General features: G+C 55.1%; 4 protein-coding genes across 13 annotated transcripts in view; 2 read left to right on the plus strand and 2 right to left on the minus strand.

Annotated features, from left to right (window-relative positions):
• Positions 1 to 4,506, plus strand: part of SLC17A7 (solute carrier family 17 member 7) — a 13,233-nt gene extending 8,727 nt beyond the window's left edge. Inside the window, exons 8-12 of the mRNA XM_032264633.1 lie at positions 318 to 467; positions 662 to 794; positions 2,466 to 2,576; positions 2,773 to 2,900; positions 3,099 to 4,506. Coding sequence (XP_032120524.1) covers positions 318 to 467; positions 662 to 794; positions 2,466 to 2,576; positions 2,773 to 2,900; positions 3,099 to 3,392 — 816 coding nt within the window. The 3' untranslated portion in view covers positions 3,393 to 4,506. The remainder of the gene's footprint in view (positions 1 to 317; positions 468 to 661; positions 795 to 2,465; positions 2,577 to 2,772; positions 2,901 to 3,098) is intronic.
• Positions 4,507 to 4,993: 487 nt separating this feature from the next.
• Positions 4,994 to 7,427, minus strand: GFY (golgi associated olfactory signaling regulator). Its single transcript, XM_032264634.1, has 3 exons — positions 6,254 to 7,427; positions 5,858 to 6,031; positions 4,994 to 5,359 (listed from the first exon to the last, which is right to left on the minus strand). The coding sequence occupies exons 1-3, from the start codon at positions 7,425 to 7,427 to the stop codon at positions 5,160 to 5,162; spliced, it is 1,548 nt and encodes a 515-aa protein (XP_032120525.1). The 3' UTR covers positions 4,994 to 5,159.
• Positions 7,428 to 10,122: 2,695 nt separating this feature from the next.
• Positions 10,123 to 11,119, plus strand: PTH2 (parathyroid hormone 2). Its single transcript, XM_032264601.1, has 2 exons — positions 10,123 to 10,328; positions 10,897 to 11,119. The coding sequence occupies exons 1-2, from the start codon at positions 10,210 to 10,212 to the stop codon at positions 11,069 to 11,071; spliced, it is 294 nt and encodes a 97-aa protein (XP_032120492.1). The 5' UTR covers positions 10,123 to 10,209; the 3' UTR covers positions 11,072 to 11,119.
• A 554-nt stretch (positions 11,120 to 11,673) lies between these two features.
• KASH5 (KASH domain containing 5) overlaps positions 11,674 to 25,177 on the minus strand; it is a 30,794-nt gene continuing 17,290 nt past the window's right edge. For 3 of the 10 annotated variants that reach the window (XM_032264398.1, XM_032264393.1, XM_032264388.1), the window contains 11 exons: positions 23,457 to 23,534; positions 23,126 to 23,182; positions 22,617 to 22,703; positions 22,028 to 22,092; positions 21,774 to 21,861; positions 21,207 to 21,347; positions 20,346 to 20,404; positions 18,419 to 18,464; positions 16,350 to 16,414; positions 16,163 to 16,270; positions 15,868 to 16,060 (listed from right to left, as the gene is read on the minus strand). In XM_032264398.1, the coding sequence (XP_032120289.1) occupies positions 15,925 to 16,060; positions 16,163 to 16,270; positions 16,350 to 16,414; positions 18,419 to 18,464; positions 20,346 to 20,404; positions 21,207 to 21,347; positions 21,774 to 21,861; positions 22,028 to 22,092; positions 22,617 to 22,703; positions 23,126 to 23,182; positions 23,457 to 23,534 (930 nt within the window). In that variant the 3' untranslated portion in view covers positions 15,868 to 15,924. Of the gene's footprint in view, positions 12,063 to 15,867; positions 16,061 to 16,162; positions 16,271 to 16,349; positions 16,415 to 18,418; positions 18,465 to 20,345; positions 20,405 to 21,206; positions 21,348 to 21,773; positions 21,862 to 22,027; positions 22,093 to 22,616; positions 22,704 to 22,739; positions 22,800 to 23,125; positions 23,183 to 23,456; positions 23,535 to 25,177 lie in introns of those variants that run through there. The other 7 variants (XM_032264396.1, XM_032264392.1, XM_032264389.1 and 4 more) reach the window with 6 other exon arrangements.

Consider the following 25,177-nt stretch of genomic DNA (forward strand, 5'->3'; position numbering starts at 1 on the left):
AATAAATAAATAAATAAATAAATAAATAGAGACTCCCTCCTGGTCCCACATTTGTAAGTCCCTGAGGGGCCCGGACACCTGCGGACCTGAGGGGCTACCATAGGCCCAGGACCCCTTCATCCCTGAAATATCACCTTGAGGCTGGGATCCCTGGGTCCCCACAGCAACATGGTGTGGCCGGCGCCCTTGGATCCATAGACGTTTCAGTGGGCCAGGATCTCCTGGTCTCTGCAGTACTATAATGGGGTCTCTGAGGGGACGCGGAGAACTCCCTAGCCCTGCTTCCCGTCTTAGCGGCCCTCCCGTCGCCCCTACAGAAGTTTAGTACTCCCTGGAGGCGCTTCTTCACGTCCATGCCAGTCTACGCCATCATCGTGGCCAACTTCTGCCGCAGCTGGACGTTCTACCTGCTGCTTATCTCCCAGCCCGCCTACTTCGAAGAAGTGTTCGGCTTCGAGATCAGCAAGGTAGAGCCCACGAGGAGAGGAGGGCGGAGGGGGGGGAGGGGACGGAGGAGGGGGGAGGGGACGGAGGGGTGGGTCGGCAGGAAGGAACTGGCCGGGAGCCCAGGGCAGGGAGGAGCCGGTGGTGCGCCAACCGGGCAGAGACCCCGAGCCGGCAGCCCGGAGCCCCTGTCTCCCCTGTGCACCTGTTCCCGCAGGTAGGCCTGGTGTCCGCGCTGCCCCACCTGGTCATGACCATCATCGTGCCCATCGGCGGCCAGATCGCGGACTTCCTGCGGAGCCGCCGCATCATGTCCACCACCAACGTGCGCAAGTTGATGAACTGCGGGGGTGAGTGGGGCGGGGCCTGGGTCGGCTCTAGGACAGCCTGGGAGGAGCAGAGCGGGATTGGGCGGTGATGGGGCGTGGTTACAGGCGGAAACTGTCAAGCCTGCCCCACGTGTCTCTTTCTAAGCTAAGGGCCATTGCCAACAGGGCGCAGCTGGGGTGGGGCAGGCCAGGGTGAAAGGGACGGTCACACGGCAGTCCAAGGGGCCACCCCGTGGAAGGGCAGGGTGGGTGAGACTTCCCGGGTGGAGCAGAGGCGAGACCAAGTTGGGCCTGGGAGGACAAGGCCTGCACGAAGTTGGGTGTGGTAGGACATGAACTAGGTGATGAAGAGGGGCTATGAGTGGGGCACCTAGAAAGACAGGGTATAGGGGGCCTCTGTCTAATGAGTGGGATTTGCTATGCGTGGTGGCGCGCGCCTGTGGTCCCCTCTACTTGGGAGGCTGAGAAGGGAGGATCGCTTGGGTCCAAAAGTCCAAGGCTGCAGTGAGCTATGATGGCGCCATAGCGCTTCAGCCTGGGAGACAGAGACTTTGTTTCTAGAAAAATTAAAATTACAATTAAAAATTTAAAAACAGAGCCGGGCGCGGTGGCTCAAGCCTATAATCCCAGCACTTTGGGAGGCCGAGGTGGGTGGATCGCGAGGTCAGGAGTTCGAGACCATCCTGGCCAAAATGGTGAAACCCTGTCTCTACTAAAAATACAGAAATTAGCCCGGCGCGATGGTGCACACCTGTAATCCCAGCTGCTTGGGAGGCTGAGACAGGAGAATCGCTTGAACCCGGGAGGCAGAGGTTGCAGTGAGCAGAGATGGAGCCACTGCACTCCAGCCTGGCAACAGAGCAGGACTCCATCTCTAAAGAAAAAAAAAGGAATTTAAAAACAGGCAGGGCATGGTGGCTCACGGCTGTAATCCCAGCACTTTGGCAGGCTAAGCCAGTTGGATCACTTGAACTCAGGAGTTTGAGACCAGCCTGGGCAACATCATGAGACCTAGTCTCTTAAAAATAAAAATAAAATCTGCCGGGCGCGGTGGCTGCCTCACGCCTGTAATCCCAGTACTTTGGAAGGCCGAGGCGGACAGATCACTGGAGGTCAGGTTTTCAAGACCAGCCTGGCCAACATGGTGAAACCCCGTTTCTACTAAAAATACAAAAATTAGCCTGGCATGGTGGCACATGCCTGTAATCCCAGCTACTTGGGCTGGGCAGGAGGCCGAGACAGGAGAATCGCTTCATCCCGGGAGGCGGAGGTTTCAGTGAGCCTAGACAGCGCCACTGCACTCCAGCCTGCGTGACAAAGTGAAATTCCCTCTCAAAAGCAAACACAAAAACAAAAACAAACAAAAGACCTCATGAGTGGGGACTGAGGGAAAGCTGTGAAGGCGCACAGCAGGGATCCTGCGTGTTCGGGGCGTGGCCTAGTCAGGGGGTGGAGCTATGGGCGGGGCGCTGGAGCTGGTGGGCGTGGTCGGGGTTGGGCCTGGGAGAAGTAGTGGCCTGGTTAGGGCCGGCGCGGGTGGGGCGCAGGGCGCGAGGAGGCCTGGACCCGGCGTGGAGAGGGCCAGACTGGGGCAGACAGAGGCGGACTGGGGCTGGAGCAGGTCTGGACGGGCGGTGTGGGGCAGCCTGCGCCCCGCTCCGGCAGACACTCAGGAGACGCGGCCTTCCGCAGGCTTCGGCATGGAAGCCACGCTGCTGCTGGTGGTCGGCTACTCGCACTCCAAGGGCGTGGCCATCTCCTTCCTGGTCCTGGCCGTGGGCTTCAGCGGTTTCGCCATCTCTGGTGAGAACGGTGGATCCGCAGCTTGGGGGACTCTGGTCAGCCTTGTAGGGAACTTCCTGGCTCAGGAACGGGGCCTCTCAGCCTTGCAAAAAGTGGAACATGAGTGGCGGGGAGGGGGAGAAGGCTGAGGACTCCCCAGTGGGAATCTCTCGAGTGAGATTCCGGTGCGACGCCTTCCGACTTGTCTCCTCGCCAGGGTTCAATGTGAACCACCTGGACATTGCCCCGCGCTACGCCAGCATCCTCATGGGCATCTCCAACGGCGTGGGCACGTTGTCGGGCATGGTGTGCCCCATCATCGTGGGGGCCATGACTAAGCACAAGGTCGGTGCCGCAGTCCTGACTCACTCGCCCTCCAAGTGTGTGCTTGGTACCTTCCTGACCACGTGGTGGCGCCCCCTGGGGTGCCATCCCTGCCCTTGCAGCCTCTCTGGGTCTCTGCCTCCTTTCCTCTGGGCCTGCCCCTCTGTACCTGTTTCTCTCCGTCCTCCCATGTGACCTCAGCCCTGTTGTCCCCTGCAGACTCGGGAGGAGTGGCAGTACGTGTTCCTGATTGCCTCCCTGGTGCACTATGGAGGGGTCATCTTCTACGGGGTCTTTGCTTCTGGAGAGAAGCAGCCGTGGGCAGAGCCCGAGGAGTTGAGCGAGGAGAAGTGTGGCTTCGTTGGCCATGACCAGCTGGCTGGCAGTGACGACAGCGACATGGAGGATGAGGCTGAGCCCCCCGGGGCACCCCCGGCACCACCTCCGTCCTATGGGGCCACACACAGCACATTTCAGCCCCCCAGGCCCCCGCCCCCTGTCCGGGACTACTGACCATGTGCCTCACACTGAATGGCAGTTTCCAGGACCTCCACTCCACTCATCTCTGGCCTGAGTGACAGTGTCAAGGAACCCCGCTCCTCTCTCTCCTGTCTCAGGCCTCAGAAGCACTCTCCCTTGTTCCTAGTGCTGTCAAATCCTCTTTCTTTCCCGATTGCCTCTCAGGGGTAGTGAAGCTGAAGACTGACAGTTTCAAGGATACCCAAATTCCCCTAAAGGTTCCCTCTCCACCCGTTCTGCCTCAGTGGTTTCAAATCTCTCCTTTCAGGGCTTTATTTGAATGGACAGTTCAACCTCTTATTCTCCCTTGCGGTTTTGAGGCACACACTCCCTCCCGCCTTTCCTTTATCTCCAGGGGCTCTCAGACTAACACTTGAGATCACTCAGCTCCCCTCTCCTTTCAGAAAAATTCCAGGTTCTCCTCTAGAAGTGTCAAATCTCTCCCAACTCTGTTCTGCATCTTCCTGGTTGGTTTAACCAATCACCCGTCCCCGCCATTCCAGGGATTGATTCTCACCAGCGTTTCTGAGGGAAAATGGCGGTTTCAAGTCCCCCCTTCCCCTCCCACTTCTCCCTACCAGCAGATTCTGCGAAAGCACCAAATTTCCCAAGACCCTCTTCTCCCTAGCTTAGCATAACGTCTGGGAAAAGAACCAAAATGGCAATTTTAACAATATGCCTCTCTCCACCCCCATGCACTTTTTCTGACGTGGTTTTCAGGTCTAAATAGTGGCTGTTCTCGGCCATGAACGCAATGGTTTGAAGCCACCACCATTGAACGTCCCCACGGTGGTTTCATGACGACCCTCCCCCGATTCCTCGCACTTTATTCTCCTGGGTGGTTTCGAACTACCCTCAGTTTCTCAGTGGCCATTTGTTGTGTCCCTCAGGGGCTTAATGACTCAAAATCTGGGATCCTCCTCCTCTCAGACACCCCTCTTTCAGCTTAGAATTTGGGGAACATATATAGAAGTCACAGAATCCCATGAAAGGGAACGGGGCAGGGGAGAGGGGTTTTTCCCGGTGCAGGGTTGTGTCTTTGTGTCTCTGTCTCTGTGACTGTAAATCCTGCCCTGCCCCACTCACAATAAAAGCTTTGGTGTACAGACTCAGGTGTTCTTGGCTGTGTGGGGTCACAGGCATCCTGGTACCCAGCCGTCCTCCCTCAGACTGAGTTCAGGCCTCCAGCTCCTGCTCCTTCAGTTCCAGAGGTTCAGACCCCAGTCTCTCCTCCCTCAGATTCAGGGGTTCAGACCCCATCCTCTCCTCGCTCAGACCTAGGAGTCCAGGCCCCAGCCCCTCCTCCCTCAGACCCAGGAGTCCAGACCCCAGCCCCTCCTCCCTCAGACCTAGGAGTCCAGACCCCAGCCCCTACTCCCTCAGACCCAGTGCCCAGACCCCCAGCCCCTCCTCCCTCAGACCCAGGAGTCCAGACCCCCAGCCCTCCTCCCGCAGACCCTGGAATCCAGAACCCTAGCCCCTCCTCCCTCAGACCCAGGAGTCCAAACCCCAGCCCCTCCTCCCTAAGTTTCAGTATTCTCAGACTCCAGCCACCTCAAGCCCCAGGGCTCAGCCCAGCAGAGGGGTCTAGCTATGGGAACATGATATTTATTCGGTCTCAGACCTTGTTCTCTGACCACAACGCAAGCACCTTTGTATCTTAGACCCTCTATCCGGGAGGACTACTCTGTAACTAGGCACGCCGGGAGTAGGGTTTTCCCTCACTGTGGGGATGTGCAGGCCGGCAGGACTCGGTGGGGCTCACGCGAAGTTGTTGGGGAGTGTGGCAGGGGAAAGGGCCTCCAGGCGCTGCGGGCGGCCCCCGCGGGGCGGCGGGGGCAGCTTGGGTGGCAGCGGAGGTGTGGGTGGGGGCTGCTTGGTGGCAATGTGGGAAGGGACCCAGGCATCCGGCGCATAAAAGTAGAGGTCGTAGGGGTCTTTCGGGGCGTCCAAATGCAGAACTGTGGGAGCAAAGGGGTAAGGTCATCTCCAGGCTGACCCTCCAGGCCCCCTTCCTGGTCATCTCCAGGGGGCCTGTCCCCTTTTGTGCGGCTGACCAATCGGGAGGCCGGAGAGAGCATTCCAATTCTGCATTTGAACTGAGTTTTCAATCAAAAGGGTGGGGGTCGCTGCAGAAACCACGAGGCGTGGCGTCCGAGCTGCAGGGTGGGGCCTGCAGTGGAAGGCGGGGAGTGCAGGGCTCCTGGCGGCGCACCTGAAGGGGCAGGGGTGGGGACTGCGGGGACGGTGGGCCTGAAGCCATCTCCAACTGCATTGGGAGGGGGACTGGACATGTGTGTGAAATTGCAGACAGTTAGGGGGCTGGACGTGGCCATGGAGAAGTCAGGGTTTTCACTGACCTTGGGTGGGGGACCTGCGCTTTTTGGCTGGGCGCCCTAAAGTGCCGGAAGAGACCGGGTTTTGGAAACGTACAGGCATTCCAGGGACAGGGCGCTCACCCGGTTCATCTCCGTGGTCCGGAAGCCGGTGGTGTGCGAAGGGCCGGTGTCGAGCTGCCTGGCGGTAGAGACACCAGAGCAGCACAAAGATGCCGATCAGCAGCGCGGTCCCCGCGAAGAACAGGCAGAGGGCCCCGCCTGCTGCGCCACGTGGTCGCCCCACCAGAGTCACGCCTGGAGGGGGAAACCAGCAATCTAAGCTCCTAACCCCCTCCTCTTTTAGACCTAGGGGTCCAGGCTTCTAGCCCCTCCTCCCTCAGACCCATGAATCCCTGTTCCCAAACCTTTCTCCCTCAGACCCAGGAGTCCAGGCCCCCTGCCCCTCCTCCCTCGTACCCAGGAGTCCAGGCCCCCAGCCCCTCCTCCTTCAGACTCAGGAGTTCTCCCGCCCCTCACCGGTCTCCTTCACTCGCTCCACCACGATGATCGTGTTGACTCCCTCACCTCGGCTGTGCCTCTGGGGTGCCCGCAGAGTGGCAGGGGCCAACTGATTTGGGGCCCCTGGAAGAGCAGGGGGACCTGCAATCCGGGCTGAGGGAGGAGGGGCGCTGGACCCCTTAGGGCCAGAGTTCTGGGGAGCCTTCTGCTCAACCATTCCTGGAAAATCTGAAGTGGGCAGTTTCTGGGGGTCGGGCTGGATAGCTGCAGCGGTTTCTGGTTTGGGATTCAGGGACAGCTCATGTAGGGCAGTGGCTTCATCCTTGAAAGGTGCAGGTGTCTCTGGGTAAAGACTAGTGGAGATTTGAGGGTCGGAAGTCCTGGGGACATCTGTTGCATTTTGATAGTAGGTTTTGGGGAATTCTCTTTGGGAAATTTCAGTGGGGCTGGGATTGTGGGTCACATGGGATTCTGAGTGGAGGGTTTTAGAAGGGTCAGGATGGAGGGCCTGGAGAAATTCAGAGTTTGGGGTCTCAGTGGAGTTGAGGTCATGGTTTTCTGGGGATTTGGGGTCAGGGGTCTTGGTAGGGGCAGTGTTTGGGGTCTCAGGGATTTCTGCATACGAACTTTCAGTGGCAGTAAGTTGGGGACTCCCTGGGGATTCTTGGTGTATAGTTTGCATAATGGCAGTGTTTGGGGTCTCGGGAAATTCTGGGCCTGAAGTTTTGGAGGAGATAGGTTTTGGGGTCTCAAGGGATCCTGGGTGTGGAATTTCAGTTGGATCGGGTGTAGGGGTCTCAGAAGACTCTGGGTGTGTCATTTTAGAGAGATTAGTTTTTGGGATGTCCAGAGATTCTGTTATTGAGGTTGCGAGTGAGTCAGCTTTGGGGGTCTCAGGAGACTCTGGGTGTGGGGTTTCTTGGAGGTCAGGGCTGGGGGTCTCGCTGAAGTCAAGTGGGGAGGTTTCAAGGGAAACTATATGAGGTGGTTTGGAAGGCTCAGGGTAAGCAGTCCCAGGGAATTCTGGGTTAAGGCGATCTCGTGTGGAATTTTCAGAAGTGCGAGGGAAGGCCTCAGAGGGGTGGGCCACGTCTGGAAACCCAGAGCCTAAAGGAGGGGCTGAGGGAGCGGCCTTGGACCTCAGCCTGGCGAGGAGGAAGATGAGGAAAAGGATCCGGCTGAGTGATTCCATAGCTCTGGGAGATACCTACAGCTGCGGAGGGGAAGCGGGAAGGAAGGGGTTAAGGCCGAGGCTCCCGGAGCCCCGCCCACTCCGAGGCCACGCCCAAAACCCTGCAGGTGGACCGCGTCGGTCAGGGGCCCAGCTGGGCGCCAGGGATGTGAGAATAACCTAATCGCAAGTCCCTGCAGGCTGTGGGGCGGTGGCCGCGGTAGCCAAGGGAGACTGAGGCTTGGGGCTTCTTGGGAGTCGTAGTTAATTTCCTTATTTGTTTCACCGAGGGGTCCTGGAAAAAATTGGGAAAGAACGACACCTCTCCAGGTCTCCAGGTCTCCTCGACTTCGACTTTGAAGGGTGACAGGCCTTGGAGGGGACATGGAATCATCTTCCTGAGGGCTCCCGGGACACCTTGACTCAACAGTTGTTTACGCTACTGGAGGCTCCTAACGGCTGGGTGCTGGACTCTCGGATTTGAGGGAGGAGGGAGACGTTTGGACCACGGGCAAGAAAGTTGCTGGGGGTTCAGACTCCTGGGTCTCGCAGGGTGAGGGGGTTGAGGTTCCTAGCTCCTGATTCTTTAGGGAGGAGAAGGCTGGAAGTTCAGTTGCCTAGAATTTTGAGGGAGCAAGTTTTGAGGGCTGGATTACAGGGGTGAAAGGAGATAAGAGGCCTTGGACTCCTGGTTCCTGAGTTAGAAAGGAATTGGGAGCTCTGAGTCCTTTAGAAATAGGGTCTGTGGGTCTGGGCTCTGCAGAGTTGAAGAAGACAGCCGTGGGGCAGCACTCTCAAGTCTGTTGTTGAGGATGGAGCTAGGATTTCAGCATCTCTGGGGCTAGTCTGGGCAGAGATGCTTAGATCTGTGTTCAGGCGGAGGTGGAGGCAACAGACACCTCGATGGGACAGGCTTACTGGAGGTCCTGGGGTCTCTTACCTGCCCTGGTGTCCAAGGTAACAGCAGATGAGCAGAGCTGGATGCAGAGAACAGTGAATGTTGCAGAATGGCTCTGGGTGGGGCGGTGGAAGGCAGGGTCTCAGGGGCACACAGGTGATGCAACTGACCCCCTCCCAGGGGATCCTGGGAGCCTAGCAACACACTTAGACTCTTAAAGAGACAGAAGTAAAGGACATCATCTCTGGGGTGGGTATGGGAGTTAGAAACTGGGATGCTGTAGTGGAGATGTGGCCCATCAAACTGTGTTTTTGAAACCAGTGGTCCTGGCCCTCTACCCTCTCCTACCTGGAAACCTAGTGGTCTCGTTCCCTGGTACCCTCCTATTTCAAATCCCCTAAGTTTCATCCCCCAGCTCCCTCCTCCCAGATCCAGAAGTCCAGGCCTCTAGCTCCTTCCTTCCTCAGATCCAGGAATCCAAGTCCCCAGCTTTCTTCTTCCCCAGAACCTGGGACTCTGGGTCCCTGTCGCATCCACTCTTAGACTCAGGAGTCCAAGCATCTGCCACCACCCTCCTAGGAAATTAAGAGCCCAAGTTCCCATATCCCAAATAGCTGCTGCTCTGTAGGACTTCCAAGTTTTGCCCATCTCCTCCTCACTGTGTATAGAGGTCCCTCTTTTCTCTCTCTCTCTCTCTCTTTTTTTTTTTTTTTTTTGAGATGGAATCTTGCTCTGTCACCCAGGCTGGAGTGTAGTGGTGCCACCTCGGCTCACTGCAACTTCTGCCTCCTGGGTTCAAGCAATTCTAATGCCTCAACCTCCCGAGTAGCTGGAATTACAGGTGCCCACCACTGCATCTAGCATAATTTTTGTATTTTTGTAGAGATGGGGTTTCGCCATGTTGCCCAGGCTGGTCTCGAACTCCTGACCTCAAGTCATCTGCCCACCTCGGTCTTCGGAAAGTGCTGGGATTACAGGTGTGAGCCCCCGTGCCTGACTGAGGCTCCTCGTAAGAGTCAGTGTGAGGAAGACTGGGCTTTAATCTTTACAGCACCCCAAACTCCTCCCAGATAAGGGCTTAGACGCATCCTTAGGGCAGCTCAGGAGACCCTTCTCTTCCCCTCTTCACACTCTCTCGGGGCCTTTTCTGATGTTTGCCTGTCACTTTTCCTGTCCTCGAACCCCTGCCACACATATCCTTTGCCATCTCTTGCCTTTTCCTCCTCCCTGTCTCGCCCTCGATCTTTCTGGTTCTCTCCCTGCTGGATTTATCTCTGGGCAGCTCTGTCCAGCCTAGGATGTCCTTCCATTTCCGTCTGTCTTTCTGAGAGCCTTTTCTTTCATTCCTCCATCTCCATCTGACTGTTTGTTTCCGTCTCCTTCCCTCTCTGTTCTTGCTTTCTTCCTTTTTATTTCTTTTTGTGTCATTCCCTTTCTTACTCTCTATTTCCTCCTTGGCCACTCTGTCTTTGTCCTTCTCTTTGTGTCTCTGTTTCTCTGACGGTCCTTCCGCCAGTCTCTATTTTTATCCTTCTGACACACCCCCTGTGTCCACCTCTCTGTCTGTCTGTCTCTCCCCCTCCCTCGTCTCAGGTCCAGCTTCTGGTCCCAATTAGTTGGTGGCGGCCAAGGCAGCGGCAGGTCCCCCACCCCCGGCTCCTCATTACCGCTGGCGGCTCCTAATGAGCCTGGGGAGGGGTGACCCCGCGCCCCCGGCCCCCCGGCCTGCGTCACTGCTCGGCGCGGGGGCTGCGGAGGCGATATAAGGGGGCTGCCAGCGCCTCTGCCCGAGCCCACTGCGCAGTAGGGGGCCGTGCGTGAAGCTGAGGGTGGGTGCGTGGTGGGGCCCGGGGTTCTGGGCCGGCATGCCGCCCCACTGAGCCCCTTTCTGGTTCTTCACAGGTGATGGAGGCCCGCCAGGTGTCCACGAGCCCTCGGCGGCTGCTGCTGCTCCTGCTGCTGCTGGTGCCCTGGGGCGTCCGCACTGTCTCGGGAGTCGCCCTGCCCCCCGCAGGGGTCCTCAGGTAGGTGCCAGGCCCAGGACTCCCAGGGAAGGGTGGGGACTTGGAGAAGTGGGAAGAGAACCAAAGAGAAAGGCGGAGGAAGACCCAGAAAGGGGGACAGAAACCCAAAGAGAGGGCGACCAAGACCCAGCGAGAAAAAGAGACTAGGAGTGGGGGAACACCGGAGGGGGGTTTGGTGGTGGTAATGGTGCGGGAAATGGACAGGGAATCAGCAAGAGAAAGAGACACAGAAAGACAGATCCTGAGAAAGGCGTGGAGAGGCTCGAAAGGAGTAGATGCAGAAAGGGATTCATCTTTTGAGCAACCTTTATTGGCTTCTTGGTGCGCTCCTGGCCATGCGCGGAGCGCTGGGGGCGGACAGGTGCGTCAGACTGGCTCTCGGTACCCAGGGAGTTTCGAACCTGGTGAGTAGAGGGACAGAGACCCACACAGAGAACGAGAGAGACGGGGGGAGCCAGACCGAGCCACTCCACGGACGGGGCAGTAACAGGGCTTCGAGTTAGACCGCGGGGAGGACAGGCGGCGGCGAGCGCGGGTCTGGACGCGCGGTCGTCGCGTCTCTCCACAGCCTCCGTACCCCAGGACGGGCCTGGGTGGATCCCACCACCCCCCGGCCGCGGAGGAGCTTGGCGCTGGCGGACGACGCGGCCTTCCGGGAGCGCGCGCGGTTGCTGGCCGCCCTCGAGCGCCGCCACTGGCTGAACTCGTACATGCACAAGCTGCTGGTGCTGGACGCGCCCTGAGCGCGCCGCCGGTCCCCGCCTTAATAAAGACCCTGCCGTGCGCTCTGGACTACGACTCGTTCCTGTGCGACCTGCATGTGTGTTGGGTTGGGGGGCGGGGCGGGAAAGGGGGGATAGAAAAGAGACAGGACTCTGTGTCGGCCACTCTGGCATCTCTCCCTTCAGTCCCCACTCTATTATCTTTCCTCAATTCGGTTTCTCTGCCTCGGTCTTTCTCTGTCCAGGCAACTGGCATCTTTCCTATTTCTGGATATTTGCTTCACTACCGCCCCCCGCCCCCAGCTCTGTTGTCTCCTTTCACTCTGGGCCCCGGTCCCTCCCTACCCCCATCTCTGCCCCCTTTTCTCTGGTTCTCTGTAATCTCCAAGGTCTCTGCCCCCTCTGTCTCTGCCCCCTTATCTGGGTCTCTTTCCTCTCTGGGTGTGTGTCCTCGTCTCTTTGAGTCCTTGTAGGAATCTCCCCTAACGCCCTCTTAGCTTCCTAGTCTTCTGCCTCCTCTCTCTATTCTCTTTCTGCCTCTGAAACTCTTCCTTCCCTTCTCCATTACTTTCTTTTTTCCTTTTTCCTCTGCCCGACTCCTTCCTATCTTCCTTTTCCCCCCCCCCCTCCTTTGGGTTTCTGTCTCTCCACCGGTACTCATCTTTGAATTTCGCGGTTCCTCCCTCCCATCACTTCCACACTTCTCCCCAGGCACAGTGGAAAAAAGATTGCAGGGCTCTGCTGTGAGGCAGCCCTGACATCCAAACCCAGGGTCCTCCAAATCTAGCTGCGGCCTCGTATTGAGAACGTCTTCTTGACGTCAGTCTCTGTGCTTCCTGCTCTTCATCTGTTACGAGGATCCAATAAGATATACTTAATGAGAACAGCGCCCGTCACATAGCGAAACGCCTTTGTTTGAAAAGGGTTTCCTCCTCTCACAGCAGCCTCCAGCAATTTTCTCAGGGTTTTCTGACTTCAGGCGTCTTTCTCGGGAGACCACTGGGGCGCCAGGCTGGGGCAGGAGGAGAGGAGAGAGGAGCAGATGTCAGGCTCCAGAAAGGACAGAGGAAGAGCGGGGAGATACCTGGGCCGCAGGTGAAGCGAGAAAACAGCCAATCAAAATCTGCATCTCTCCCCGGAGTTTCAGTTTGCCCTTCAGCTCCGCCCCTCAATGGTAACCATGGCAACCCGGTGGTCCGCAGAGGGCTAGATCGCTGTGCCTGGGGCGCCGCTCGTGCGGACCGCGCTCTGATTGGTCTAAAGAGGGTGGAGCTTGGGGACGTCCGCCGCGCGGGAAGCTGGGCCGCCGCGTGTGGTTGGCAAGGTCTCCCAAAATTTGCATTTTCAGGAGGCGGACCGAGCCCTAATTGGTCCTTGGGCTGTGGGGGCGGGACTGTTTCTCTGTCATTCAGATACCGAATAACAAATGAAAAACTGCATTCCTCAAAACCCTCTGGAGTTGGCCTAATTTTACAAATAAGACCGAGAGTCAGGAGGAATTTTCCTAAGTTGATAGAGCTACCGAGAGACAAAAGGATAAATGGAATCCAGATACGTGCAATTTCAAAAGCCTGGACTTTTCTGCTACTCTCATGGATAAATGGAATTAAAACATTAATGAGCAGTTGCTATATACCAGGTACTCTTCTAAGTGCTGTATTTGTATTAGCTTTTTTAACCTCTCAACAACCCTATGAAGAGCCTCCTCCTGTTTCCCCGAAGGCCTGGTAGCTGGGTACTGGCCTGGTCTCTTCCCACACTCTATTTTCTCCCCATCCCTTTCCGAACACTTGAGGTTTTCGCCCAAAATGGTGTCTGGAACCTCCTCCCTCCGCAAATTCAGCAGTCCCCACACTTTCTGCCACCGCCCACAGGTGACAACACCCAGACCCCCTTCTCCAGCCTGGGAGCTCAGGGCTCAGGACTCCAGCCTCTAAATGAACCGAGTCTTTCACTGAACCCACTCCTTATCATGGGTTTCCTATCTTGGGAAGGGTTCCACTGTCTACTAGTCACTGGGCCACGTCCCAGGGGCTGTCCTTGCCCTGCCCCTTTCGCCATCCTTTACAGCTCGTTAGTCTGCAGCCAGATCAATCCCGCCCAGTCCTGCCTCTGCTCTTCCCTCCTCTCCACCTGCATGCCCTGCCTCAGGCCTCCTCCTTCTCTCCCACCTGGACCACAGCCCCAGACTCCTCCCCACCTGCTGGGCTTCATTTTCATTCCCTTCATTCATCTCCTCTACAGGCCCTGAATGCTCTACTTCCCACCCAGAGCTCTGCCTTCCCCTGCTCACAGCCCTTTCATGGGCACTGGGGAATAAAGTTCAAGCCGGTGTTCAAACCCCTTCATGGGCTCTTGCCTACCTCTCTTATTTCCCACCATTCTGTAGCCTCCAATCCTTCCCTGACTGCAAATCTTTTATTTTTATTTTTATTTTTTTTATTTTTTATTTTATTATTTTTTTTCTGAGACGGAGTTTCGCTCTTGTTACCCAGGCTGGAGTGCAATGGCACGATCTCGGCTCACCGCAACCTCTGCCTCCTGGGTTCAAGCAATTCTCCTGCCTCAGCCTCCCGAGTAGCTGGGACTACAGGCATGCACCACCATGCCCAGCTAATTTTTGTATTTTTGGTAGAGATGGGGTTTCACCATGTTGACCAGGACGGTCTCGATCACTTGACCTCGTGATCCACCCACCTCGGCCTCCCAAAGTGCTGGGATGATAGGCGTGAGCCACCGCGCCTGGCCTATTTTTATTTTTAAACCAGCAACAGGATGCTGGCCATGGCTTTCCACACACACTGGTCTCTTTTCCACCTCTATGACACCCTCCCTGGGCCCCTGCTGACTAAAACGCAAACCTTACTCATCTTTCCATTTTTTTCTTGAGATCAGAGTTTCGTTCTTGTTGCCCAGGCTGGAGTGCAATGGTGCAACCTCCGCCTCCCGGTTCAAGCAATTCTCCTGCCTCAGCCTCTAGAGTAGCTGGGATTACAGGTGCCTGCCACCACACACCTAATTTTTTATATTTTTAGTACAGACAGGGTTTCAACAAGTTAGCCAGACTGGTCTGGAACTCCTGACCTCAGGTGATCCACCTGCCTTGGCCTCCCAAAGTGCTGGGATTACAGGCGTGAGCCACCGCGCCTGGTCCTGGAAGATTTTTTTTTTTTTTATTTTTTAAGACGGGGTTTCACCATGTTGGTCAGGCTGGTCTTGAATTCCCAACCTCAGGCGATCCGCCCGCCTTGACCTCCAAAGTGCTTGGATTACAGGCATGAGCCATCACGCCCGACCCAGGAAGATTGTTCTTTACTGACTTAGGATGCAGTTAGGACTGGGTCAACCTAGGCTCTGACCCATGGGGTGGTGGCAGGACAGTCAGGATCCTGCTGGGGGAAGGCAAGGCAGAGGTGTAGAGAAGGTAGGAAGCAGAAAGAGATCAGGGAGAAGAGGTATCCTAAAGCCCCTTCAAAGTAGCCTGGTGATGTGCCACTCAGCAGCTGCACACTGGTGGTGTGTAGGTGGCTTACAAAGTGCTTTGTTAGGTCCATGGCCTGCAGTGTGGTTTTTTTTTTTTTTTTTGAGTCTTGCTCTGTTGCCAGGTTGGAGTGCAGTGGTGCGATCTTGGCTCACTGCAACGTCTGCCTCCCTGGTTCAAGTGATTCTCCTGCCTCAGCCTCACAAGTAGCTGGGATAACAGGCACACACCACCACGTCTGGCTAATTTTTGTATTTTTAGTGGGGATGGGGTTTTACCATGCTGGCCAGGATGTGAAGTTTCAATCTCTTGACCTCGTGATTTACCCACCTCAGCCTCCCAAAGTGCTGGGATTACAGGCATGAGCCACGGTGCCCGGCTGGCCTGCAGTGTCTTTCTGTGTGAATGAGGAGTGTGGCAAGGCCCTATATCTGCCTTCCCCACATGCACCGTTACTAGCACACAGGTTCTGCATGGCTGCAAGGCAGCTGGTCCCCGAAGAGGTTCTTGGCCTCCCAGGTCTCCCAGCCTGGCTTACAGTTGAGGGTGGTCACACCAAACAGTCTGACCGGCGAGACAGACACAAGTCTGCTGGTGGCTCTGGGCAGGCAACTGCTTCTCTTTCATTATGGTTATGATTTGAATCTACCCACTGCACACTGAGGGTACTGCCTCTCTTTATAAAAAGGAAGGGATGCCGGGCGCGGTGGCTCAAGCCTGTAATCCCAGCACTGTGGGAGGCCGAGGCGGGTGGATCACGAGGTTGAGAGATCGAGACCATCCTGGTCAACATGGTGAAACCCCGTCTCTACTAAAAATACAAAAAATTAGCTGGGCGTGGTGGTGCGTGCCTGTAATCCCAGCTACTCAGGAGGCTGAGGCAGGAGAATTGCCTGAACCCGGGAGGCGGAGGTTGCGGTGAGCCGAGATCGCGCCATTGCACTCCAGCCTGGGTAACATGAGTGAAACTCCGTCTCAAAAAAAAAAAAAAAAAAAAAGGAAGGGACGAGTTTCCGTCTCCCTGCAGATGTGATGTGGGAAGCTACAACTGCCAACTCCTGAGCGTGAGAGAGGGGACGGGAGAGTCACTCTGGCCCTGACCCCGAGGCAGCTGAGACTTCACTGTGTGCCCACAGCTGCCCTTGCCAGGCATGTTTTGTGAGGGAATAATCCTTAGTGCTTAATCCGTTACTGGGGAAGTTTTGCTTTGATTAAGAAATGTCAACATTAAAAAAACTAGGAGACTTCACATAAACCCAATCCAGGGATGTGGATCCCCCTGTACAGTATGTGGGGTAAGCCCGTGCAATACTGGCCTAACAAAGGGATCCGAGTGGAGAGTGCCAGGGGATTTATTGAACTAGACACTGTTCTGAGGGGCAAGCAGGGCCTCTCACACTGGAGGGGGCTGGAGGTAGCAGAGCTGGAGGTGGGGCAAGGTGGGAGGTGGGGACTGGCCCAGCAGCAGGACAGAGAGCAGCAGCAGCAGGCCCAGGACTGGAGCTGGGATCAGCGGATACCGTGTGACCCTGGTGGGGAGGTAGGAGAGTGCTTAGGGCAGGGCCTGGGCAGCCCCTGGTCGTCCCAATGTCAGAACACCTCGTTCCTTCTGGAGGTGGCTGGGGGCACACCTGAGTCGCTGTGGGGGTAGGAAGAGCTGGCCCCAGGGCCTCCTCCTGACTGGGACCAGCTCCTTCATCATAGGGACCAGGGCTTGCCGGAGATCCTGATGGGCAGGGCTGCTGGGGGAAAGGAGAGAATCAACACTGGTTTTTCCTTGTCCCCAATTTCCCTCCCAGACACTGTGGGTCCTATTACCTCCTCGGAGGGCCTTCTGCGATGTCTCCAGAGTAAGAGTCTCCTAGAAGGATGGGGAGATCAGCCTGGAAGGACAAAGAGATGCATTTGAGGCACTGAGTTCTGGACTGAGAGGCTCTCAGGTCAGCCCACTGGACACAGTGACCACACAGAAGGTGGTGGAACTCAGGAGTTGAGTGAGCTTCTCTGAGACACGCTGCCAAGTTGGGTTCCCAGTTCTGCCAGCTTCTGGCTGAGGGTCCTTGGTGTGTTACCACACCTCTCTGTGCCTCTCTTTCCCCATCTGCTAGCCAGGGATGTCCCCACCTCACAGGAATAACATGGAGACTAAATGAAGGAATATAGAAAAAAAAAGGCAGGCAGTGACTTGGACAGTGCCTGGTACATAGTGAGTGCTGTGTCTGCGTGAGCTACTCGGTATCATCACCTCCATTTTCCATCGGATTCTGGAAGTATTTAAGCTCTCTGTGGGCAGAGACCGCATCTTCTACAGGTGCCCACCCCTGTGCTGGCCCTCATGCAGAATCCTATTTTCCTGCCTATGCCAGAATCCGAAGGTGCTTTACTAATTAAAAACAGGCCATCATAGGCTGGGCGTGGTGGCTCACACCTGTAATCCCAACACTTTGGGAGGCCAAGGCGGGCAGATCACAAGGGAAGGAGATTGAGACCATCCTGGCCAACATGGTGAAACCCTTTCTCTACCAAAAATACAAAAATTAGCTGGGTGTGTGGCGTGTGCCTGTAATCCTGTCTACTTGGGAGGCCGAGATGGGAGAATCACTTGAACCAGGGAGGCAGAGGTTGCAGTGAGCCAAGATGGTGCCACTGCACTCCAGCTTGGTGACAGAGCGCGATTTTGTCTCAAAAAAACAAACAAAAAAACCCCATGCTATTATAAATGGTATAAATTTATTTTTCTCATTGCTTATTGTTGCTACACTGAAATATGATTGATTTTTTATTTTGACCTTTAACCCAGCAACTATGCTGAATTCACTGATTAATTTCAATACTTTATCTGAAGATTCAAAGATTAAAGCCCCAGTTGTTTCTCCAGGGGTCAGGCCCAACCCACTGTACCGCCTCATCCCTCGTGTCTCCCTGGAAGGGCCTCCCCTTATAGGTCTTTGGCCTTCCCACCCCAATGCCTTTCTGACACAGATGAGGATGATGATGTCAGCAAATAAAAACAGAACACCAATCATGATCAATATCTTCACCTCCAACACCTGTTGTGCTAGGCAGGCACGCAGGCCCTTTACGACGTGGTCCTTAACCCTCATCCCGACCCTGGGAGCTAGGAAGAGATTATCCCCATGTGAGCTATGAGGAAGTTGAGGTGGAGCCCCAGTCTCTGGGGCAAGGGAGTGTAGTATATTGAGAGGAGGTGGACTTCGGGGCCAGACTGCTGGGAGCTGAGCATCCTGGAGGCAGCCATCTTGGCGGATTTGGACCCTGAAGAGCCCCAAGGTCCCTGACAGTGCCTGACCTACAACAGGCAGACACCAGTCCAGCTCCTGCATTCCTCAGCTCAGACCGAGGGCTCCTCACCTCTCCTCACCAAATTAATTTCCCCTTCCTTGCCTAAGAATCGAAATCCTAACCTCCACCGGGCACAGCTGCTCTGAGAAGCAGAGGAGCCGGCCTGTGTGGCTGCAGGCAGGGTAGCTGCGGGCATTGTGCCCCCAGGGAATTCTGAGGCTGGCTGGGGAGGGCCAGCCCAACCTCCTCCGAGTGTGGGCGAATGTGCGTGTGCATTTATGCAATCCGTGGGTGTAGCCACGTCTATGAGGCCTGCCGTGTGGCGACTGCGGCCCTGTGTGTGGCTGGGGGAGTCCCCTGGGAGCAGCCTGGCCGCCCACCAGCCTCCAAGCCTCCCCCAACCTCACCATCGTTCTCTCTCATTAGCTACAGCAAGGGCCTTGTTATCTCTTGGCCAAATGATTTTTCTCTCTGCTCCTGAGGAGTTGGGGTCTGAGGCTGGGGCTTGGGAAGAGTTGAAACAACTGAGCCTCTGCGGGCTTGGAGTGGATGGGGACGGGGGAGGGGTGCTGGGGACTGCCTACCGTGACCTGGCTCTCTGCAGCCTCCTCTTCCTCTCTTCTGGTTAACCTGAGGACCAACAAAGTCACTGCTGGCATCGTCCTCTTCTCCCTAGTTCTCTTTGCCTGCTACAGGCTGGAAGGGAAGCCTTGGAGCAGGGGTCTTAGCACAGGCCAGGCAGCATGGAAGGGCCTCAGGGGTGTCCTGCATATGTATTTTTCAGGGGAATTTTCACCAAATTATTGAAAGGGTCTTTGAATGCCGGAAGAATAAGGGGGCCTCTTCATCTCAGATTTGCTTTCTCAGCCACTACTTCCCCAGCTGATCCCCCAGCTAGGAACTGAGGCTTCCGGCTCTCTCACTCTCCAAAATACCAGAGATTTAGGCCTCTTTGAGACCCCAGAGCATGTTTAGAAACCCCCTTCCTATCTAGTAGGTTGAGCCATTTTTCCATGACTCTCATTGGGTGTTCTCGGAGGACTGGGACTCCAACTCAGACCTTCCCACACACAGAATCCAACTGTTGGAGCTCTTCCCCATCCCAGATCCTCTGAGGTGTGTAAGCCCCTCTTCCAGAAGGACGGGAAGAGCCCTGAGGGGGCAGCATGCCACTCATTCATTCATTCAATCACATCTTCCAGTAGACCCTGGGCCTGTAGGCCAGGAGATGAGTCACACCTGGCTCTGCCCTCCGAGTCTCCGGTCTAGGAGGAGATCTGGCTCCTGACCCTGCCTCCAGGGAAGACTCCTAGGGAGGCCCCTCCTAGGATCACAGCTGTCTGAGTCCCTGCCATCCACACCACCAGCCACTGCCTTCATTGGAGTCCAGGGATCCAGCCCTATAGTTGCCACCACTACCAGCTTCAGCCCCAAACCCTCAGAGATGCCCTCAGGAACACAGCTGTGCTACCACGTAATAAGGGATCTAGTGCTCTTAGGCCCCGGCCTCTGCCGCAGTCAGACAAACACTGTCTGACCCCTGAAACTTCTACTTGGGATCCAGCCCCTCTCAAGGTCGAAATCCTCACTGCTGGCTACCTTTAGGGGCCATTGTATTCAGCACCTTCCTCACTCCCAGCTTTCCAATCTGTGGCTCAAACTGCCCCTGCCCTCCGGAAACTCGCATGGTACCTCTCCCCACCCCTTCCACTGCTGCTCGGCCCCTTTCCCCTCCTTTCTCTGGTGACGCAAAGGGAGGTCATAGCTCCAGAGCTCCCATCCCGCCCAATCTCAGCTCCTCCCAGACAAGTCCAATTAGAGGCCTTGGCAGGCAGCCTCATTAGGAGCCGCAGCTGGGAGCCTGAAAGGGGGAGGGGAGAGGGAAGCACCACAGGAAACCAGAGGCCCCAAGGCCAGGATTCTGGAGGAGGGTGGGCCCAGACATCTAGTGCTTTCTCCATCGTCACAGGCCTGGACACAGCCTCCTAACAATCATATCCCAATCACAGGGCTGGGACCTCACAACATACGACCTAATGCTCACATGTGCTGCACTTCGAAGTACCTGAGCTGGGATTTGAATCCATGCTGATTCCAGAGACCCTCCTCACCCTTGAGATCTCCCAGGTGACTGAGAGCTCTCCAAGGAGGTTCCCTGGAGCATCGGGAGAGGTGTGTTCAGTTAGAGAATGATTGTGTGACTGAGCTGTCCCTTCTGCCTGACAATTGTGTCTTCTTGTCTAAGAGTCTCCTGTACTAACGCCACTCTCACAGGGCTCCATTCAGGCATGGTGGCCTCCCTAGGAGCCCTCCCCCGAGGCAGGATCAGGAGCCCGATCTCCTCCTAGTCCCAGGACTCGCTGAGGGCAGGGCCAGGTCTCATCTCCTAGCCTACCAGCCCAGGGTCTGCTCCTGGAAGATGTGAATGAACGAGTGCCATGCAGACCTCCTCAGGGCTACTCTAGTCCTACTGTAAACATCCTGAGGCAGATGGATGGCTCAGCTCCTTACCACATGGATGGCTCCTTCCTTCCTTCTCCAGGGTGTGCTGGCTCTCCCTGGAAGTTTCTCTGTGGAAACAAAAAGGTTAGTTCTCTGATTCTTCTCACTCAAAGTCTCAACCCTAACAATGCCCACTGTCTCCCCCTGGTCCGAAACCCCACAAGCAAAAGGTCTTCTGGGCTGCAACCTGTGCACAAATTCACCACCTTCTACAACCTGCCCTGCTCTCATGCTCCCTTACATGAGGATGACCCTATTATCTCCCTAAGAGCAGAGGCCAGAAACCAAAGGGTTGTTCTTGATGTCACCAAGCCCCCTTCTCCTGCGGGACCCAGGAGTCCTGGTCACCTAAACCTCCTGGATGTTCTACAGATCTCGTACACTTACCTGGGCCCCAAAGGATCTCAGCATTTCCCTGCCCAACTGCCTTTTCCTCCCAGCATCCCAGACTTGGGCTGGGTCCATGTGCTCCCACTCAGGACCCAAGAACCTCTTGTTTTCTCCAGAGAAATATCAGCATTGCCCTTGACCTCAACAACCAACTTGACATTGTTTTCCTCTTTTCTTTTCTTTTTTTTCTCAAGACAGAGATTCACTTTTGTTGCCCAGGCTGGAGTGCAGTGATGCGATCTCAGCTCACTGTAACCTCCGTCTCCCAGAGTCAGGCGATTCTCCTGCCTCAGCCTCCCGAGTAGCTGGCATTACAGGTGTGCGCCACCACGCCCGGCTGATTTTTGCATTTTTAGTAGAGACAGGGTTTCACCATGTTGGTCAGGCTGGTCTCCAACCCCTGACTTCAGGTGATCCACCTACCTCGGTCTCCCAGGCCTGTTTCTTGCTCCTGGACTTTAAAGCTTTTCCTGTGCTCACCTGTCCGCCAGCTGGGGCTTCAGATAGAAACTCAGCTTCCTCACTGGTTTCATCGATGACTTCTTCCCATTGCCACACTCCACACAGAGGGCTGGAGAGATCAGCAGTTGCCACTTCCTGTTTCTGGGATGGAAGTTGTTTCTGAGTTCAGGGAGAGCCACATTAAGGCAGAAGACAAGGTCAGAGACAGAAACAGGTTTAGGTGTGTGGTTGAATATAGGATGAGCGGTGGAAGAGGGCTGGTGTGGGGACTGGGGTGGGGAATGGGCAGAAGCAGGGACAGGGGAGGGTTTGGTGCCAGGACAAAGAACTGGGTTAGAGATGAAGTTAAGGAGTGAGATGGTCATGGAGGGAAATGAGTCACAGCTGGATCAGACTGGAGTCTGGCACAGGCCTGGGGCTGGCAGTGCGTTTGGGGTTGGGATCTGAGAGAGTCAGAAAAACTAAGGTTGCCATGGGGGCCTCGGGCAGCAATGTGGGTTAGGGCTGGGTTGATGTGAGGATCAGAGTGGGGAGATGTTTGGAGCCTTGGTGGCCTGCAGCGTATTCCAGGGGTGTTAGGCTCACCTGCTGAACGGCCTCGATCTCCAAGCCCAGCGATCGGGGCAGCAGCTTGGTCCAGCCCAATGTTGTCACCTGGGCCCCTTCAGGTAGCCTGGCCACACAGTCAGAAGGGAGGAAGGCTGCCTCTGTGCCTGCTTGCCACTCATCAGTCAGTGTATGCTGGGCTCCCTTCCCTGCCCACCTTGGGGCTGGAGGCCAGGGCGTCCCTGCCTTAGGCTCCTCTCCTGCCTCTTCCCACCCCCTGAGGTTCTACTCACTCATCTGGCCCCTCATGGGTCTGACTCAGCTGCTCCTCCAGGCGTGAGATTTCCAGCCTCAGTTCCTGCAAAGGAGGAAGTGGGGCACACATAGCTCTCCATTTTTCCCATCCTCCCACCCAACCTGGGCTCCTCTTCCAGGGTTCTTTCCACTTTCCTGCCTACTTTGGGCTCCCTAGACACATACTGCCTAGGGACAAGGGGAAGAAAGCAATGACAGAACATTAGGAAGCCAAAGAGAGACAGAGAGCAACAGGAACCCAGAAGCACAGCCAAGAAAATTGAGAGAAGGAAGGCAGAGGCAGAGATGCATGAAAAAATAAGAGACATAGAAGGAAACAGACTCACAGAAAGGCAAGAGAAACACAAGTCTAAGATACTTGTAAAGACCAGAGCCAAACAGAGAAGAGTTGCCCAGGGAGACAGACAGCCTATACTCGGAGGCAGAGACGGGAACCCACACGAGGCTGGCAGAGACATGTAAAGATAAGGAGGGGAGACGCAGTGAGAATACACCCACTGAGAATGAAAGTCAATGGAAGAAACAGAGAAAACGTGAAAAAATACAGAAACAGAGGTGGAGACATACAGTAAGCCATACACAGTCATATAGTAAGGATGGAAGAAGATGTGGCCACCGACAGAAAGGCACGAGGAAAGGCAGCAAGTCCCAGAGCTGTCAAAAGAGAAGTGGTGAGGGCAGCTAGGTTACCTGTGTTGTCACTCTGTATTCTTCCAAGGTCTGGGCCAGGCTCTCCACATGGCGTGTACGCTGGGAAAGCCGAAAGCCAAACGAGACTGGGCCCAGTTCCCCAAAGACACTGGGGCTGGTGGTGGTGGTTGGTGGGGGGCTGGCTGGGGGTTAAGGGACAGGGTGAGCTTGAGGGAAGAGCTAGGGCCTGAGGGAGAGCACCGGGCAGAAGGGCTTCTAAATCCCTGAGGGGTCACACTTGGGACCTGAGGAAGCCCTCCAATCTCTCAGGGCTGCACATCTAGTGATCAGACCCAAGCAGGACTTCCCTTTTTAGACCAGGGGCAGGTTTAGAAATGGCAGGTGCACATGGAAGGCAAATCTCTTTCCCTCCCCAGTCCCCTCACCTCAGAGAGGATGGTGTCTCGTTGGCAAATGAGATGTTCACATTCACAGAGCTGCCGCTGCCAAGAGAGGAGCCCATCCATTTGTTCAGCCTCCCAGGACTCTCCTTGGTCCTGCCCTCCCTCTGGCCCAATCTGCTCTCCTGCACCCCATCTGTTCAACCTCCTGAGATATCCCAGGACTTCAGGGGTTTCAGGGATGCCTGGGTGGTCCTGGGAGCCTGACAGCTTGATGGAAGACACTGCTCTCATCAACTGCAGTCACTAGGACCAGAAATGGGAAAAATGGCCCTGGGGTGGTGGAAAGTTGTCAGGCACTAGGAAGGAGTGGCACCTTCAAAGTGTCCTTCTCCATGGCAAGCTCCTGACTTCTCCTCTTCACTCCATCCCGCTCGGCAAGCAGCTTCCTGTTCTACAAGAAGGAAGGGCTAGTCATATTCACTTCAGCAAATGGTGATGTTAAAATTAACAGCAGACATTTGCTAAACACTTGATATGCACCAGACCTTATGCTAAGCACTTCCTATGTTTTAACCCATTTAATTCCTCCAACCATTCTGGTGGGACCTCAGCTTTAATTTTTCTGAGGGTGGCTCCCCCATCTATAAAAACGGAGCTAGGCTGGGCGCAGTGGTTCATGCCTGTAATCTCAGCACTTTGGGAGGCCAAAGCAGGCAGATCATGAGGTCAGGAGTTCAAGACCAGCCTAGCTAACATGGACAAACCCCTATCTCTACCAAAAATACTAAAATTAGCTGAGCGTGGTGGCACACGCCTGTAATCCCAGCTACTCAGGAGGCTGAGGCGGGAGAATTGCTTGAACCTGGAAGACAGAGGTTGGAGTAAGCCGAGATTGAGCCACTGCACTCCAGTCTGTGCAACAGAGCGAGACTCCGTCTCAGGGGAAAAAAGAACAGGAGCTAAAAAAGGACCTACTTTATGGGATTGCTGTGAGGATTTGATAGGTTAATAACTGCTAACACTTACTGAGCACTTTGCATGTGTTGACTCATTTCTTATCCCCCATTTAAAGTCAAAAGAACAATATAGGAAGCCTGTTATCCACATTATCTATTACCTAGCTTCAGTAATAATATGGATTTTCTCAGTTTTGTTTAAACTGAGATGTTTCTCCTCCAGATGTTTTAAGTAGATTACTTTAAAGCAAATCTCGGGGTGTGGGAAAGGATAAAAAAAAAAAAAGCAAATCGTAGGCATCCTGTTAGTTCACCTGCAGCTACTCCAGCATTGATCTCCTATTTGAAGACTTATTTCCTTTAGCAAAACTACAACACTGCTATCATACTTAACAAAATTAACAGTAATTCCTTAGTGTCATCTCATACTAGAAAGTTTGTGCTCCTTTTTCTTTTTGAGACGGAGTTTCACTCTTGTCGCCCAGGCTAGAGTGCAATGAGGCAATCTCGGCTTACTGCAACCTCTGCCTCCTGGGTTCAAGCGATTCTCCCACCTCAGCTTCCCAAGTAGCTGGGATTACAAGCATGCACCACCACGCTCAGCTAATTTTAATTTTTAGGAGAGATGGGTTTTCGCCACATTGGCCAGGCTGGTTTCAAACTTCTGATCTCAGGTAATCTGCCCTTCTTGGCCTTCCAAAGTGCTGGGGTTACAGGTGTGAGCCACCACGCCTGGCTTTTGCTCTTTAATTTCAGTTGTCTCACAGAGATTTCTTTACGTTTACTTTAACTGAGGGTCCAAACAAGGTCCACCATTGCTTTTGGTTGAAGTATTTCATTTCTTTTAATCTGACAGTAGTTTCTCCCCGCTACACGCAGTCCTGGTACTCTTCAGGCCTTCATTCTGTGGAAGAAACCAGGTCATTTGTCCTGTAGGACTGGTGCATCCAGGTGAGACTGACTGCGCTCGTTTCCCATGGTTATGTTCGCCACTTTCCTCTACAGTTATTTCTTATAAACTGGTTGGCAGATCCAGGGCCTTGTCCAGACTCTTGTTCAGTTTTTTGGCAAGAAGATTAGGTGGTGCTGTACATATCAAATTGTGACATTCAGGAGTAATGCCATGTCTGGTTGCTCT

Source organism: Sapajus apella, unplaced genomic scaffold (genome assembly GCF_009761245.1).
Source record: "Sapajus apella isolate SASKATOON/1434 unplaced genomic scaffold, GSC_monkey_1.0 scaffold144, whole genome shotgun sequence".
Lineage (NCBI taxonomy): Eukaryota > Metazoa > Chordata > Mammalia > Primates > Cebidae > Sapajus > Sapajus apella.